The sequence below is a fragment of the Salmo salar genome, chromosome ssa14 (assembly GCF_905237065.1).
Source record: "Salmo salar chromosome ssa14, Ssal_v3.1, whole genome shotgun sequence".
NCBI lineage: Eukaryota > Metazoa > Chordata > Actinopteri > Salmoniformes > Salmonidae > Salmo > Salmo salar.
In genome coordinates this window covers 59,673,961-59,688,323 of record NC_059455.1, presented here as the reverse complement: position 1 = coordinate 59,688,323, position 14,363 = coordinate 59,673,961, and the positions used below count along the sequence as shown (strand labels likewise).

Below are 14,363 nucleotides of genomic sequence, written 5' to 3'. Positions count from 1 at the left end.
ATAGAACTGTTTGGCCATAATGACCATCGTTATGTTTGGAGGAAAAAGGGGGACGCTTGCAAGCCGAAGATCACCATCCCAACCGTAAAGCACGGGGGTGGTAGCATCATGTTGTGGGGGTGGTTTGCTGCAGGAGGTACTGGTGCACTTCACAAAATAGATGGCATCATGAGGCAGGAAAAGTATGTGGATATATTGAAGCAACATCTCAGGACATCAGTTAGGAAGTTAAATCTTTGTTGCAAATTGGTCTTCCAAATGAACAATGACCCCAAGCATACTTCCAAAGTTGTGACAAAATGGCTTAAGGACAACAAAGTCAAAATATTGGAGTGGCCATCACAAAGCCCTGACCTCAATCCCATAGAAATTTTGTGGGTAGAAAAAGTGTGTGAGAGCAAGGAGGCCTACAAACCTGACTCGGTCACATCAGCTCTGTCAGGAGGAATGGGTCAAAATTCACCCAATTTATTGAGGGAAGGTTGTGGAAGACTACCTGAAACGTTTGACCCAAGTTAAACAATTTAAAAGCAATGCTACCAAATACTAATTGAGTGCATGTGTAACCGATGTGAAATGGCTAGTTAGTTAGCGGTGGTGTGTACTAATAGCGTTTCAATCGGTGACGTCACTCACTCTGAGACCTGAAGTGGTTGTTCCCCTTGCGTTGCAAGGGCCGCGGCTTTTGTGGCGCGATGGGTAACGATGCTTCGTGAGTGTCAGTTGTTGATGTGTGCAAGGGTCCCTGGTTCGAGCCCAGGTTGGGGCGAAGAGAGGGACGGAACCTACACTGTTACATATGTAAACTTCTGACCCACTGTGAATGTGATGAAAGAAATAAAAGCTGAAAAAAATTATTCTCTCTACTGTTATTCTGACATTTCACATTCTTAAAAGTGGCTATCCTAACTGACCTAAAACAGGGAATTTTTACTAGGATTAAATGTCAGGAATTGTGAAAAACGGAGTTAATGTATTTGGCTAAGGTGTATGTAAACTTCCGACTTCAACTGTATGTACAGTAGCTTTGATTGGACTGATCATGTCAACATTATACTTTCAAAATCTTAGCTAGCAGTCATCATCATGAATCAAGTCGACAATTTACTGGCAAATCCTTTTTAATCCTTGTCATATGAAGAGCAATTATAGATAAAACATATCGGTGCTCATCGACCATTGGACATAAACATTACACAACAAGTTGGAAATCGCTAATTCAACAATAAGTGGTTTGGAAGGAATCAGTGGCTAACTGCAAGCGTTGCAAAGCAATCACTAGCCCGCTATTCAGTGGAGTTGGTGTGTGGTCAAAGTCTGGGCTTATGGGTCTCTTTTCCAAGCTTAAAAGGATAAATATTCAACATTGGCCATGCTGTCAATGAAGCATGATTTGTCCCACGCTCAAAACAACTAACTCGAACTGTGAAAACTTGACTTCAAGACAACTGGGAATTCCGGAAAAAAATTAGCTCCGACTGGGAAAGACGTTTTGAACGGTCATCCAACTCGGAATTGTAAGTTGGGGACTTGGGCCTCTTTCTAGAGCTACGACCTGAAGATCAATTACATTATCATGAGTCGACCTTGTTTATTTCCGAGTTCCCAGTTGTCTTGAAAGCACCATATATCCAGAGAATGCCAGACTTTGATGACAAAATTTGCCCACGAAGGACCGCCGCGCCACCTTCCTGTTCAAGTGAGCACAGCACAACAACGTGAGTCCAAAAATGTCTTGTATGCTGTTGCATAAATTATATAATATGCCAGGGAGGTATGTATACTGTAGCTAAGAAAGTAATACTCAGTGTCTGTTGTGTAGTAAGCTGTTAGTCGCCCATGTGCCTCACCCTAATAATTTGGTCTATTTACCCCTCTTAATTTCACCTACTGTTCTGTCTTGGTGGTGCACATGTAGCCTATAACCTGTTTTAAAGAAATCTAATCATTGAATATTGTACGTTTTCATTGTATGCCCCCTTTATTTATTCTACGGTTGTGACTTGTACAGGGAGAACACTAACAACGGCCCATGTCCTGAATTCTGTCGCTATACATTTCAAAAGTGCCAAACAAATAGTTATATTGACTACGTCCGTCCTCGCTCGCTCATTGTCTTAATCGAAATTACGGATTGCCTCTTATCCGCTTGTCGTCCCCCTTATGCCATAGTTCTCAATTGTCATTAGAAACCAGATTTGTTCAAGCAAGTCAGCCATATTTACATTTTACATTTTAGTCATTTAGCAGACGCTCTTATCCAGAGCGACTTACAGTAGTGAATACATACATTTTATACATTTTTTATTTACGTACTGGTCCCCCGTGGGAATCGAACCCACAACCCTGGCGTTGCAAACACCATGCTCTACCAACTGAGCTACCATTTCTACCAATCTGTGTGCCAGTTATGATTTTCATTTGCACATTTTCATGTAACAGGCTGACTATAGACCGAAGTGTGCTACGTGCAAAATAAATTTAGGAATCTATATTATTCAATTATTGCATGCCAACGAGCGTCTGCGTTGCCAAGGGCTAAAATGGAAGTCAGTTCTATTTGTGACGCAGATCACGCTGCAAGTCCTGCCTCTCCCATCTCCTCATTGGTTTATAGAAGCAGATAACCAATGATGATATGGCACGTGGGTATACCCACGCGGGTGACTGAAGACGAACGAGGTCAGTGGCGGTAAAGCACCGAATTTATGAAAGTTGCCAATTGCAATATAAAGTCAAGAGAAGAAAAAGCCTGGAAGGAGGAGAGATGACTAGAAAGGATTCGGTTGACTGTTTTATGTGTGGATTAATTGGCGGAGTAGAGGACCTTGTGCATTTCTGGTAAAATAACTCAATGTTTATATCCCAGGACAAATTAGCTAGCAACAGAAAGCTAGCTAAATAGGACAAATTAGCTAGCAAGTGCAAGCTAGCTAGCTAAATTGCCATAAATGTTTAATGCTTTTCGACCTGTCCCCAAATTAATATAATTGGTTCAGGCTTTATTTTGATATTTTAGCCTGCGTGTCGTGATCGCGTTTCATATCAGCTATGTTTCTTTAAAAGGCAGTAAATGAGGCTGAATTAACGGTTTCACTGCCAGACAAGGCTCAACTGTTAGCCAGGTGTAGCGGTGGTAAGATGTTGGGACAGCTTTATGTAGGCCCTTACAGTTTGTGGACACCGTTTGTCACCATTATAGTGCAATGAATGTATTGTGTAGTGACTTTGCTGGAATGCATCCCACTTTTTTTGGGGGGGGGGGACCAAGATTTACATGCTAAAATCGCCACTGCGCATGATAATGCACGGACGATGTCGCAAGGATCTGTATACAATTCCTGAAAGCTGAAAATGTCCCAGTTCTTCAATGGCCTGCATACTCACCAGACATGTCAAAGGCCTTGCATTGTCCAAGCAGAGGATTTTACACTGGGTTGTGGACGTCCTCACTCAGGCCTACAAGGGAGTAGGGCTCACTGTCCCAGAAGGTGTGATGTCACTCGGCCAGAAGTGGTGCCTCATTCTGGACTGCACTGAGAGTCCCCCTGAATGAGATAGGCAAACCTGCTACAATCAGGGGTGGGAAACTCCAGTCCTCAGGGGCCTGATTGGTGTCACACTTCTTCTCCATCCCTAGCAAACACAGTTGATTAATCAAACTGCATTCTAAACTGAAGATCATGATTAGTTGATTATTGGAGTCAGGTGTTAGCTGGGGCAAAACTGTGACACCAATCAGACCCCCAAGGACTGGAATTGCCACATGGTCATCACCCTGCACATTCTCAATATTTTACAAGGTCAACGTTGCATCCTGCCACACCATGGGCTCTGCCATTCTTCCAGTGGCATTTGTGCATTAACCAGAGGTTAGTAGCGCTATTCCTCGTGACCTTATTGGAATGAGTCATCCATACTTTCAACTGTACTGACGGTCTGAAGTAGAACGGAAGTTACGAATGTAACTATGGTTCTACAAATACCTGGAAGACCGTCTGTACTTTCCTATCACCCTGAATCTTTTGGGCGAGAAGATTCTCTGAGACATTGCGTGGACCAACATACGGTTTTATATAAACCGCGAGCACATCCTGCCAAGCTGTCACGTCACCGGTGTAACTTTGATATTAATTACTCGACCTGTGCGGAGCACAAGGGACATAATCCATTTCAACCGTACTGACCGTCTTGCAGGTATTCGTAGAATCATAGTTACATTCGTCACACCAGATACTGACTTGTTTTCTGATCCACGCCCCTACTTTTCAAAATTGTTTTATGGTATCTGTGACCAACAGGTGTGTATATATATATATATATATATTATATATATTACATTTAACCTTTATTTAACTAGGCAAGTCAGTTAAGAACAAATTCTTATTTACAATGACGGCCAATCCCAGCCGACGCTAGGCCAATTGTGCACCACCCTATGGGACTCCCAATCACGGCCAGATGTGATACAGCCTGGACTCGAACCGCCGAGATGCAGTGGTTTAGACCGCTGCGCCACTCGGGAGTCCTAAAAGTATATCTGTATACCCAGTCATGTGAAAACCATAGATTAGGGCCTAGTGAATTTCTTTCAATTGACTGATTTCCTTATATGAACTGGAACTCAGTAAAATTGTTGCATTTATATTTTTGTTCAATGTATTTAAAAAGTAATTTTGAATAAATATATTGAAAAACAATCTTTCATTTTCATCCAGAGCCATGGGATGTATCCCCCCCAAATTAGTGCACTAAACCTTTACTCCTGTATGAGTGGAGCAACATATAAATTCCCTTAGAAGCAGAACATAAACCAAGAAGACACACATAATACTGCAATGTCAACAACTTTACAAATATTTTACAAGCTATAACAATCCCTCATACCTGACAGTCTCATTTCTAGTTACATTTTTAATCTTTGTGCAATGCTTTCTATCTTACTTCACAATAGAGTACTTTCACTATAGTCCCACAGGCAATTCCCTTTTTCATACCATCTTAAGAAAACACCCATAACAGTATAACAAACAGTTGAGTTAAAAATAAACCATTCCCTTTGACAAAAACAGACATAGGCTTCTGATCAAACCTGAGATATCTAAATGCAACGAGAGGTACAGGTATGTCACATACATTATGTTCAAGACAGGTAAACAACACTCTTTACTCTTCTCCCTTTCCATCCATTCCTAAACCCTCTTTCCTTACTAATCATTTCTTGTCTCCAGTATCACTTCCCTTTTTTCTTCCCCTCCACCTTTTTAGCACCATCACTGTAGGCAGTGTGTCATAACACTTCGGTTTGGAGACATATAAAATGGAACACTGAGACACATGGCTAACATTCTAAAAACGTAAGGCATGATTTCTACTGCAGCGGTCTGCTGGGTAGCTTAGCAACAGCAACAACCACCATAAGGGCTTACTTATATAGGTTAAAAAGACAAAGACATTTGTTACCAGCTAAAACCAATGGTAAAAGTCACTAGTAAAGAGATGGACTGGGCAGTGGGTCTGAAAATGAACAGGGCGTCACTCAGTCAGGCACTGTTGTGTGGTACTTTCTTAGGTATGTGTAGGTAAAACACACATGGATACACATGTAACAGTATGTACATGTGGGTTTGAAGTGTAATGATGACAGTATGTTTTGAATCATTCTCACAAACGTAAGAGCATAAGGAGTAGTTCACAATGTAGTGCAGACATAGTTAAACTCATATTTCCACTGTGTGAATCAGACTGCAGCGGTAAAACTGTGTGTGTGTGTTTCACTGTAAAGATTGTATGAAATATGAGTGTTCTTGTAATGCTGTTTGGTGGAGTAGTCAGCGCTAAACGAGCCACTTCTCAATGCAGGTGTTGAACACCGTGTCATTGGAGTGCCACTTGACGTGCTCTACTCCAGCCATTGAGCACAGGAACAGGTCCCCACGAGCGTTTAGGGTCTTCAGGCCAAACACATCTCTCAAATATAGCTAGGAAAGGAGGAGACAAATGTAAGGAATCATTATAAAAAGATAACATATAGCATCTTGATATATCTAGCATCAAGGTGGAATCTTGTCATAATTATGCAAAACCATGGTCTAAAATAATACTTACATCCTGGTCCTTTATCTCAACGACGGTCTCATTGTCATTGTAAAATCCAAACTGACTAAAGAGTAAAAAAGAAAAAAAATATGTGAACCAGTGAATGGATGACATTGAATGAAGAGACATCTCTCGGAACACAATGCCTCATACATTAAAGTGGAGAGAGAATATTTTTCATAGAGCCGATTTAAGATCAGAAATACCTTATCAAGCAGATAGAATGGAAACAATATACAGGGTATACCAAACATTAGGAACACCTAACACACAAGGGGTCGAAAGCGTTCCACAGGGATGCTGGACCAGGTTGACTCCAATGCTTCCCACAGTTGTGTGAAGTTTGCTGGATGTCCTTTGGCTGGTGGACCATTCTTGATACACACTGGAAACTGTTGAGCGTGAAAAACCCAGCAGCACCTACTACCATACCCCGTTCAAAGACACAAATCTTTTGTCTTGCCCATTCACCCTCTGAATGGCACACACACAATCCATGTCTCAAAGCTTAAAAAAACCTTCTTTAACCCGTCTCTTCATCTACACTGATTGAAGTGGCCTTAACAAGTGACATCAATAAGGGATCATAGCCTTCACCTGGTCAGCCCATGTCATGGAAAGAGCAGGTGTTTTGAACGTTTTGTATACTCTAGGAAAGAGGAAGGATGAACTAGTCACCTGGACTGCCAGGGTGTGATGACTCCATCGTCTGGCCCCCCAATTAAGACCAGCTTCTTGATACGTAGGAAGTTCTTCTTCCACACTGAATGAGAAAGGATATGATACTCTAACTATATAATATAATTACTGACATGATAACAAAATGCACATAACAATACTGTACAACGACTAAAAGGTTCCTATGAAATGCAGAGTAATACAACCAATGACAATGTTGACTCAGCAGCAATAGAGTAGACTAACACTTCTCTGAAATCGTGGATGAATATAAAACCCATAGCAAAGTGGACCGACAAGAGTCGCATTAGCAGTGTTGCGGACCTGTCGAATTGGGATTTGGCCTCTCACTGTTCAATAAAGCCAGATAATCACTGCCGTTCACGTACATGTCCGTGTGATGGGGGTCTGCAAGAGAGAACAAACAGTTTAGTCAAACAACTTTTCACTACGACCAAAGATCCTCAATATATCCACAGTGATTCCTTGGGAGCCCTACGAGGCAAGGTTGAGTGAAGGTACATTTTGTCCTAAACACACTCACCTTTCCAGTAGTTGCAGATGGATATCCTCTGGCCCACTCCAGTGTAGCAGAAATGAAACAGGTTGGACTTCATGAACTGGGGGAAGAGGTACTTTAGGTAGTCTGTGTCTGAACAGAAACACAAGTTAGTTTAATTCAGGCCTCAGCACATATTCACACAAAACTTCAATGTATCATGTTTCAAACAATCACGCTGGCTGTTGAGCACAAATATCAAGTTGATGGTTTATAATGAACTCACACCTCCATACTGTCCAGCCTGAGGCGAGGACAAAGAGATGAAGGAGTGGACATTGTGATTAGGGAGAGTGGACAGGATCCCTCTGCAAATCAGTCCACCTGTAACAGAACAAGGGTGAATAGCGGTGTGGAGGCTGTGCTTTGGCAAAGTGGGTGGGGTTATATCCTGCCTGTTTGGCCCTGTCCGGGGGTATCATCGGATGGGGCCACAGTGCCTCCAGTATTTATGCTGCAGTCGTTTGTGTCAGGGGGCTAGGGTCAGTCTTATACCTGGAGTATTTCTCCTGTCTTATCCGGTGTCCTGTGTGAATTTAAGTATGCTCTCTCTAATTCTCTCAGAGGAGGACCTGAGCCCTAGGACCATGCCTCAGGACTACCTGGCCTGATGACTCCTTGCTGTCCCCAGTCCACCTGGCCGTGCTGCTGCTCCAGTTTCAACTGTTCTGCCTGCAAATATGGAACCCTGACCTGTTCACCAGACGTGCTACCGTCCCAGACCTGCTGTTTTCAACTATCTAGAGACAGCAGGAGTGGTAGAGATACTCTGAATGATCGGTTATGAAAAGCCAACTGACATTTACTCCTGAGGTGCTGACCTGTTGCACCCTCGACAACCACTGTGATTATTATTATTTGACCCTGCTGATCATCTATGAACATTTGAACATCTTGGCCATGTTCTGTTATAATCTCCACCCGGCACAGCCAGAAGAGGACCGGCCACCCCTCATAGCCTGGTTCCTCTCTAGGTTTCTTCCTAGGTTCTGGCCTTTCTAGGGAGTTTTTCCTAGCCACCGTCCTTCTACACCTGCATTGCTTGCTGTTTGGGGGTTTAGGCTGGGTTTCTGTCCAGCACTTTGTGACATCAGCTTGATGTAAGAATGGCTTTATAAATACATTTGATTGATTGAATATAAAGCTGTATTAAAAAAAGATTCCGCATAACAAAGTTGCACACACACACCTTGAGAGTAGCAGATGAAGTGGACCCCATCTGCAGCGTTTTGCATGATGGGATAGATAGCTTCCTTGAAGCCCTCCACTTGTTTCCATAGTGGCTGTAAGCTGGAGCTGCGGTCAAACAGGTCGATGACTGACACATTGGTTCCTGGGTGAGACTGTCAGAAGAAGAGGATGGGACAGATTAGAGCACTATAAGCATAGAATTAGAATAGAAATCCTAATTTTAATAGGATCAATGACTATAACGAAGATAGGTTTATTTGGAATGCTATAAAGCTAGGATTGTCAGAGAAGATGACAAATTAGTCAATACATGATGTAAAACGTCTCAACTGATATCAGCATTTCTTATGCTAAAACTTAAAATCAGCCAGTAGTTTTGAAAGTGGTGCTCACAAGCCAAACGTGTTCCGTTTTTTGTGCACTAGGTTCCAGGTAGAACCCTTTTTGGTTCTAGGTAGAACCCTGTGTGGAAAGGGTTCTATATGGAATCCAAATGGGTTCTTCAAACAGTTCTCATATGATATGTAATGTCCTTCAAGTTAAAAAAAAAAATCAAACCATAGGTAGGTAGACTTAAAGTGTGTAACTTTTGGGGCGACCTGACCAAATTCAGTTATAGATATGTAATTCTCATTGAAAGCAAGTCTATGTTCTATGTGCGCTGTTTCTATGCTTCCCGTTCTTAAGTTTAATTTGTCTTTTACTTTCAGTTTTGTACACCAGCTTTAAACAGCTGAAAATACAAATTTATGGAAAAGACTACCATCTAAACTGCTGTGGACAATGATTCTCTACACATGTTTGTTTTGTCACAAACTGAAATTAGGCAAACTATTAGAATTTTAGCAACCAGGAAATGGCAGAGCGTTTTCTGCATATTGCAGCTTAAGTCAACGCTGAATCAGACCATAATTGAAACTGTACAGCCTACGGACTTTGTTTGATGTCAGTCTTCATTGGAGACTACCTGTGCTGGAGGACATCTGCATGATGGTGCTGCTGGCAGGCTTAAATAATAAAATGTCCAATCAAGTTATTTTTGTTTGATGTCACAATTTACCATAAGGCAGGGTTCACCAACTGGCGGCCTGTGGGATGAATTTTCCCACGGGTGATTTTATTTGTCACTCCAACTTTTCTGAATTGAATGAATTGTTGTATATAAGACTAAAAACACCAGCAAATCAGCTCTTCATGATTTACATTTTGGAAATCTGTTCCAAGGTATTCCCATCCATAAGAGAGATATGTGATCGTATACAAATGTATACGAAATTAGAAATTATGTTTTTGTCAAATATTATTTCCGTTTGGGCTTCTTGCAGTTAATTTGAAGCTACTGGCTAACCTTGAGGGTGTGTTGGTGTCAGGTGTTGATTTAGCTGACATGTTTCTCAGCTATGAGAGGGAGGGGATACTTCCCAGTCATATTGTGAGCTTTGTGAGGATCCGCTGGAAGACGCTTTCTGGGTTTTGCGGGGCAACTTTTGGAAGGAAAAAAATCAAACTGAGTGCAGAGCAATTAATGTTATGATTTAGTTTTTTTGACTGGTTTCTGGTTTTGAAAATGGCTTCCTCAGAGTTTAGGGTTTCTGTAGTCAGGTTGTGTAACTGCAGCTCTAGTGTTTATACTGTACTTATTGGTCTCTTTAGTTAAGGAAGTTTTATGGAAAAGAAATATAAAGTATAAAAGTTAAGAAAATAGATATTGGTGACTGAATTTTTTTATTTTATTTTCTTGTTGGGGGAGGTCTTATGATATTGGGGGGCGGGGGGTAGTGTTAGGACTCCAGGTTAGACTACCGAACTCCATTCCCCCAGGGGGAAGCAGAAACCTTGTCCAGATGTTGAGCCTGGTTAATAAATCAAGTGCTGCCAATTAAGGTGATTGTGTCCCAGCTTGCAAGCCGCTAGGCTGCAGGTTTTGTTTGGTGGCATGAGGCGGTTTGTTTGTTTTTGAGTCTAGTTTGGGCATTGTCTTTTTGTACATATGCATTGTCACCATTTCAACATATGATTGACCAAGAGGTCAAGACGAAGCACGCTAGCAGATACCCATAGACTCTTATTTCACTAATACTAGTTAGCATTGGCATGAAAAACTACCGCTAACTTAATACTGGACACAGACACTGAAAAATGGTATCCACAAATTCATCTGACTCTGGGGAAGTAGATAAAGGGCCTCATTGCCAAAATCCCAAAGTATTCCTTTAAGGTAAACATTCATTCAGGTTACAGACCAATTACCTATGCCTAAGACCCCTAGACTTAGCGAGTGCAACAATATTAGCTGGCTAGTTATGGGTTTAATAAAAGCACCCGGGACTGAATTAAAAACAAATTGGTTTTGGTGTGTGGTTTGATGTGGGAGTCATGTGTGTTCATAAGTGGGAAGAGCTAGACAAAATATTTTGCCAATTAGCTTCAGCCAGCTGGTGTGTGACCAGGGCTAGTTAGGGACCGCCAATAAATTACACAATATTTTCATATTGCACACCTTTAAGATTCTCATTAAATGCTTTCAATATTTGTAAATTCATTTCTACAATTTATAGTTGGTTTGATTGAAATGTGGAGCTATTGGAATAGTAACATGCTGTCCCATGTACATTGTGACCAACTAGCCTCATAGGGATATGCAATCTGGTTTCTGCTCAGGTTATGGATGCGTCACTGCAACCTTAAAGGTCCTCAATGATGTCACCGTTGCCCTTGAGTCTAAGAAATGTTGTGCTGCTATTTTTATTGACTTGGCCAAAGCTTTTGATACGGTAGACCATTCCATTCGTGTGGAGTATTGGTGTCTCGGAGGGGTCTTTAGCCTGGTTTGCTAACTACCTCTCTCAAAGAGTGCAGTGTATAAAGTCAGAAAATCTGCTGTCTCAGCCACTGCCTGTCACCAAGGGAGTACCCCAAGGCGCAATCCTAGGCCCCACGCTCTTCTCAATTTACATCAACAACATAGCTCAGGCAGTAGGAAGCTCTCTCATCCATTTATATGCAGATGATACAGTCTTATACTCAGCTGGCCCCTCCCCGGATTTTGTGTTAAATGCTCTACAACAAAGCTTTCTTTGTGTCCAACAAGCTTTCTCTACATGTAACTTTGTTCTGAACGCCTCCAAAACAAAGGTAATGTGGTTGATGTGATTCAGATGACCATCCTACCCATGCTAGATTACGGAGACGTAATTTATAGATCGGCAGGTAAGGATGCTCTCAAGCGGCTAGATGTTCTTTACCATTCGGCCATCAGATTTGCCACCAATGCTCCTTATTGGACACATCAGTGCACTCTATACTCCTCTGTAAACTGGTCATCTCTGTATACCCGTCGCAAGACCCACTGGTTGTTGCTTATTTATAAAACCCTCTTAGGCCTCACTCTCCCCCTATCTGAGATATCTACTGCTGCCCTCATCCTCCACATACAACACCCGTTCTGCCAGTCACAATCTATTAAAGGTCCCCAAAGCACACACACATCCCAGGGTCGCTTGTCTTTTCAGTTCGCTGCAGCTAGCGACTGGAACGAGCTGCAACAAACACTCAAACTGGACAGTTTTATCTCAATCTCGTCATTCAAAGACTCAAATCATGGACACTCTTACTGACAGTTGTGGCTGCTTTGCGTGATGTATTTTTGTCTCTACCTCCTTGCCCTTTGTGCTGTTGTCTGTGCCCAATAATGTTTGTACCATGTTTTGTGCTGCTACCATGTTGTCTTGTCATGCGTGTTGTCGTCTTAGGTCTCTCTTTATGTAGTGTTGTCTCTCTTGCCGTGATGTGTGATTTGTCCTAATATAAGAAATATATATTTTAATCTTTAATCCCAGCAGGAGGCATTTTGCAATTTGGTAGGCCATCATTGTAAATAAGGATGTGTTCTTAACTGACTTGCCTAGCCAAATAAAGGTTAAATAAAAAACGAATAAACAATTATTACCTGCTGCATTCAAACAGCACTAGACTAAACTTACATTTCGTCATCCTTGTGGTATTGAGAGAAACATGGTAATGCTTTCACTGATTGCACATAAAGATAGTTCCTACAGGATAGTACTTGCTTTATCCAGCTAATCTGGTCCTTTCTGTCATCCTGTGAACCCCGTTTATTGTTGCTCATGGCTATGTTCCTTATGATTGTTTTCTTGTGCATACACCCAGGCAAAGGGTAACAAAGGCAACATTATGTCAAGAATCTGGAACAATCAAGAGCCTATTTCAGTAGTATTCATGAAGAACTCAGCTGATATGACCGGCGACAAACGTTGATTTCATTAGAACATCGCCTTCATAGAGGACAATGTGACACTTATGTAACAGTCCTAGCGAGATTGGAAACATTAAAGCGACCGAAATTACTATAAAAAAAACATGGTTTCGTGCTATTCAAGCAGACCACAGCCATGTTTGATGAGTAAACTTAAGCACGGGCCCAGGTTACAGCAGCACAATGGAAACCCTAATACAAACACGTTATAGTTTAAGATACTGATATGGGTCTTAGACATGTTACAGTCTACATAATCCAGCCTGCCATATCTGTTCCGTTGTTACATAGCCTAACAGGGGTTTATTAACACCCATATCCAATCTTTCTTGACTTATATTTGTAGCCTGTGTTGGTATATTTTCATGCACTCACCTGATTGATGAAGCGAAGGAACTCCACAAATACCCCGGAGCTGTCGAACAAACCATGGACTATGACCACTGGTTTGTACCCGATAACTGTAGCAACAAGGCAGGCACCAAACAGTGTCCACAACAGCCTTGTCACCCCGCTCTTCCTACGACTAGAGACGGCAGAGGGCCCTTTCATAGTTATTCTAACAAAACATTAAATCGCGGTAAAAACCAACGAATACTAAAATATCGTACACTATACACAATCTGCCCAACACCGTATACGGGTTAAAATCTTCTTGCTTGGTTTAGGGGAATTCCTGTTTCTTTAGACAATTGTGCAAATAAATAGGTCCTACATACAATTGCCATCTCATGTGCTACTCTTTACTCTCGTTCCCTTTCATAAATCGTGTTTAAAATTAAATGAACACCCTTGCGAAATTTCAGCATGTACCCTCTGCATATAACAGGTGTTTAGACACAACGCCACTTAATATTTGCTTGGGGGTTTGTTTGTTCCGGTTCTTGATCAAAACCCGACACCGCGCATTAAGTCATTTCCGGTTTCGATAGCTTCTCAAAGGAGCCGCCTGCCCCAACCGTGGCCCCAATTATCCTAGACAGAAAAATGCCGCATGCACCTTTTCCCAAAATAACACAGTTAGGACGGCAACATATAGTACATTTATTGTAAACAAGTTTGTAGCTCACAGACAGTACATACTCAAATGATAATTCAAGTCAAGATCTGCTGAATTTTTCCCGAATGTAGCCTGGTCATCATACCAAAATACAACTATTGAATGTGTCGCTCAGTTACTATTTTGCTCACCCACAAAATTACATCTTCACACAGTATTTCCATTTAAAATGGGCTTTACTGTAGTGGGGTAATAATTATCATATACAGTACCAGTCAAAAGTTTGGACAGACCTACTTATTCAAGGGTTTTTCTTTATTTTTATTATTTCCTGGTCGAATTGCTGCAAAGAAACCACCAGTGGTGGAAAAAGTACCCAATTTTCATACTTGAGTAAAAGTATAGATACCTTAAAAGAAAAGGACTCAAGTAAAAGTAAAAGTCACCCAGTAAAATACTACTTGAGTAAAAGTCTAAAAGTATTTGGTTTTAAATGTACTTAAGATTCAAAAGTAAAAGTATAAATCATTTAAAATGTCTTATATTAAGCAAACCAGAAG

At 41.4% G+C, this 14,363-nt stretch overlaps 1 protein-coding gene across 2 annotated transcripts; it reads right to left on the bottom strand.

Moving 5' to 3' along the window:
• Positions 1-4,831: 4,831 nt before the first annotated feature.
• On the bottom strand, positions 4,832-13,695 carry LOC106570067 (lysosomal thioesterase PPT2-A-like). Of its 2 annotated transcripts, XM_045694623.1 has the most exons (9): positions 13,179-13,695; positions 12,229-12,328; positions 8,526-8,679; positions 7,565-7,660; positions 7,322-7,429; positions 7,102-7,185; positions 6,778-6,862; positions 6,109-6,163; positions 4,832-5,981 (listed from the first exon to the last, which is right to left on the bottom strand). In XM_045694623.1, the coding sequence occupies exons 2-9, from the start codon at positions 12,247-12,249 to the stop codon at positions 5,838-5,840; spliced, it is 747 nt and encodes a 248-aa protein (XP_045550579.1). In that variant the 5' UTR covers positions 12,250-12,328; positions 13,179-13,695; the 3' UTR covers positions 4,832-5,837. The 2 variants fall into 2 exon arrangements, with proteins under 2 accessions (XP_045550579.1, XP_013997495.1); XM_014142020.2 differs by lacking the exon at positions 12,229-12,328 and having other exon boundaries at positions 13,179-13,694.
• Positions 13,696-14,363: the final 668 nt, after the last annotated feature.

Bases quoted from the DNA above. Each gene is read 5' to 3' on its own strand.
- LOC106570067 (XM_014142020.2), bottom strand. From the start codon at position 13,355: ATGAAAGGGCCCTCTGCCGTCTCTAGTCGTAGGAAGAGCGGGGTGACA. The intron at 6,164-6,777 runs GTGACTAGTTCA...TTTACTCTTTAG, and splicing joins ATCACACCCTGGCAGTCCAG to TCAGTTTGGATTTTACAATG. The intron at 5,982-6,108 runs GTAAGTATTATT...CTCCTTTCCTAG, and splicing joins TTGAGATAAAGGACCAGGAT to CTATATTTGAGAGATGTGTT.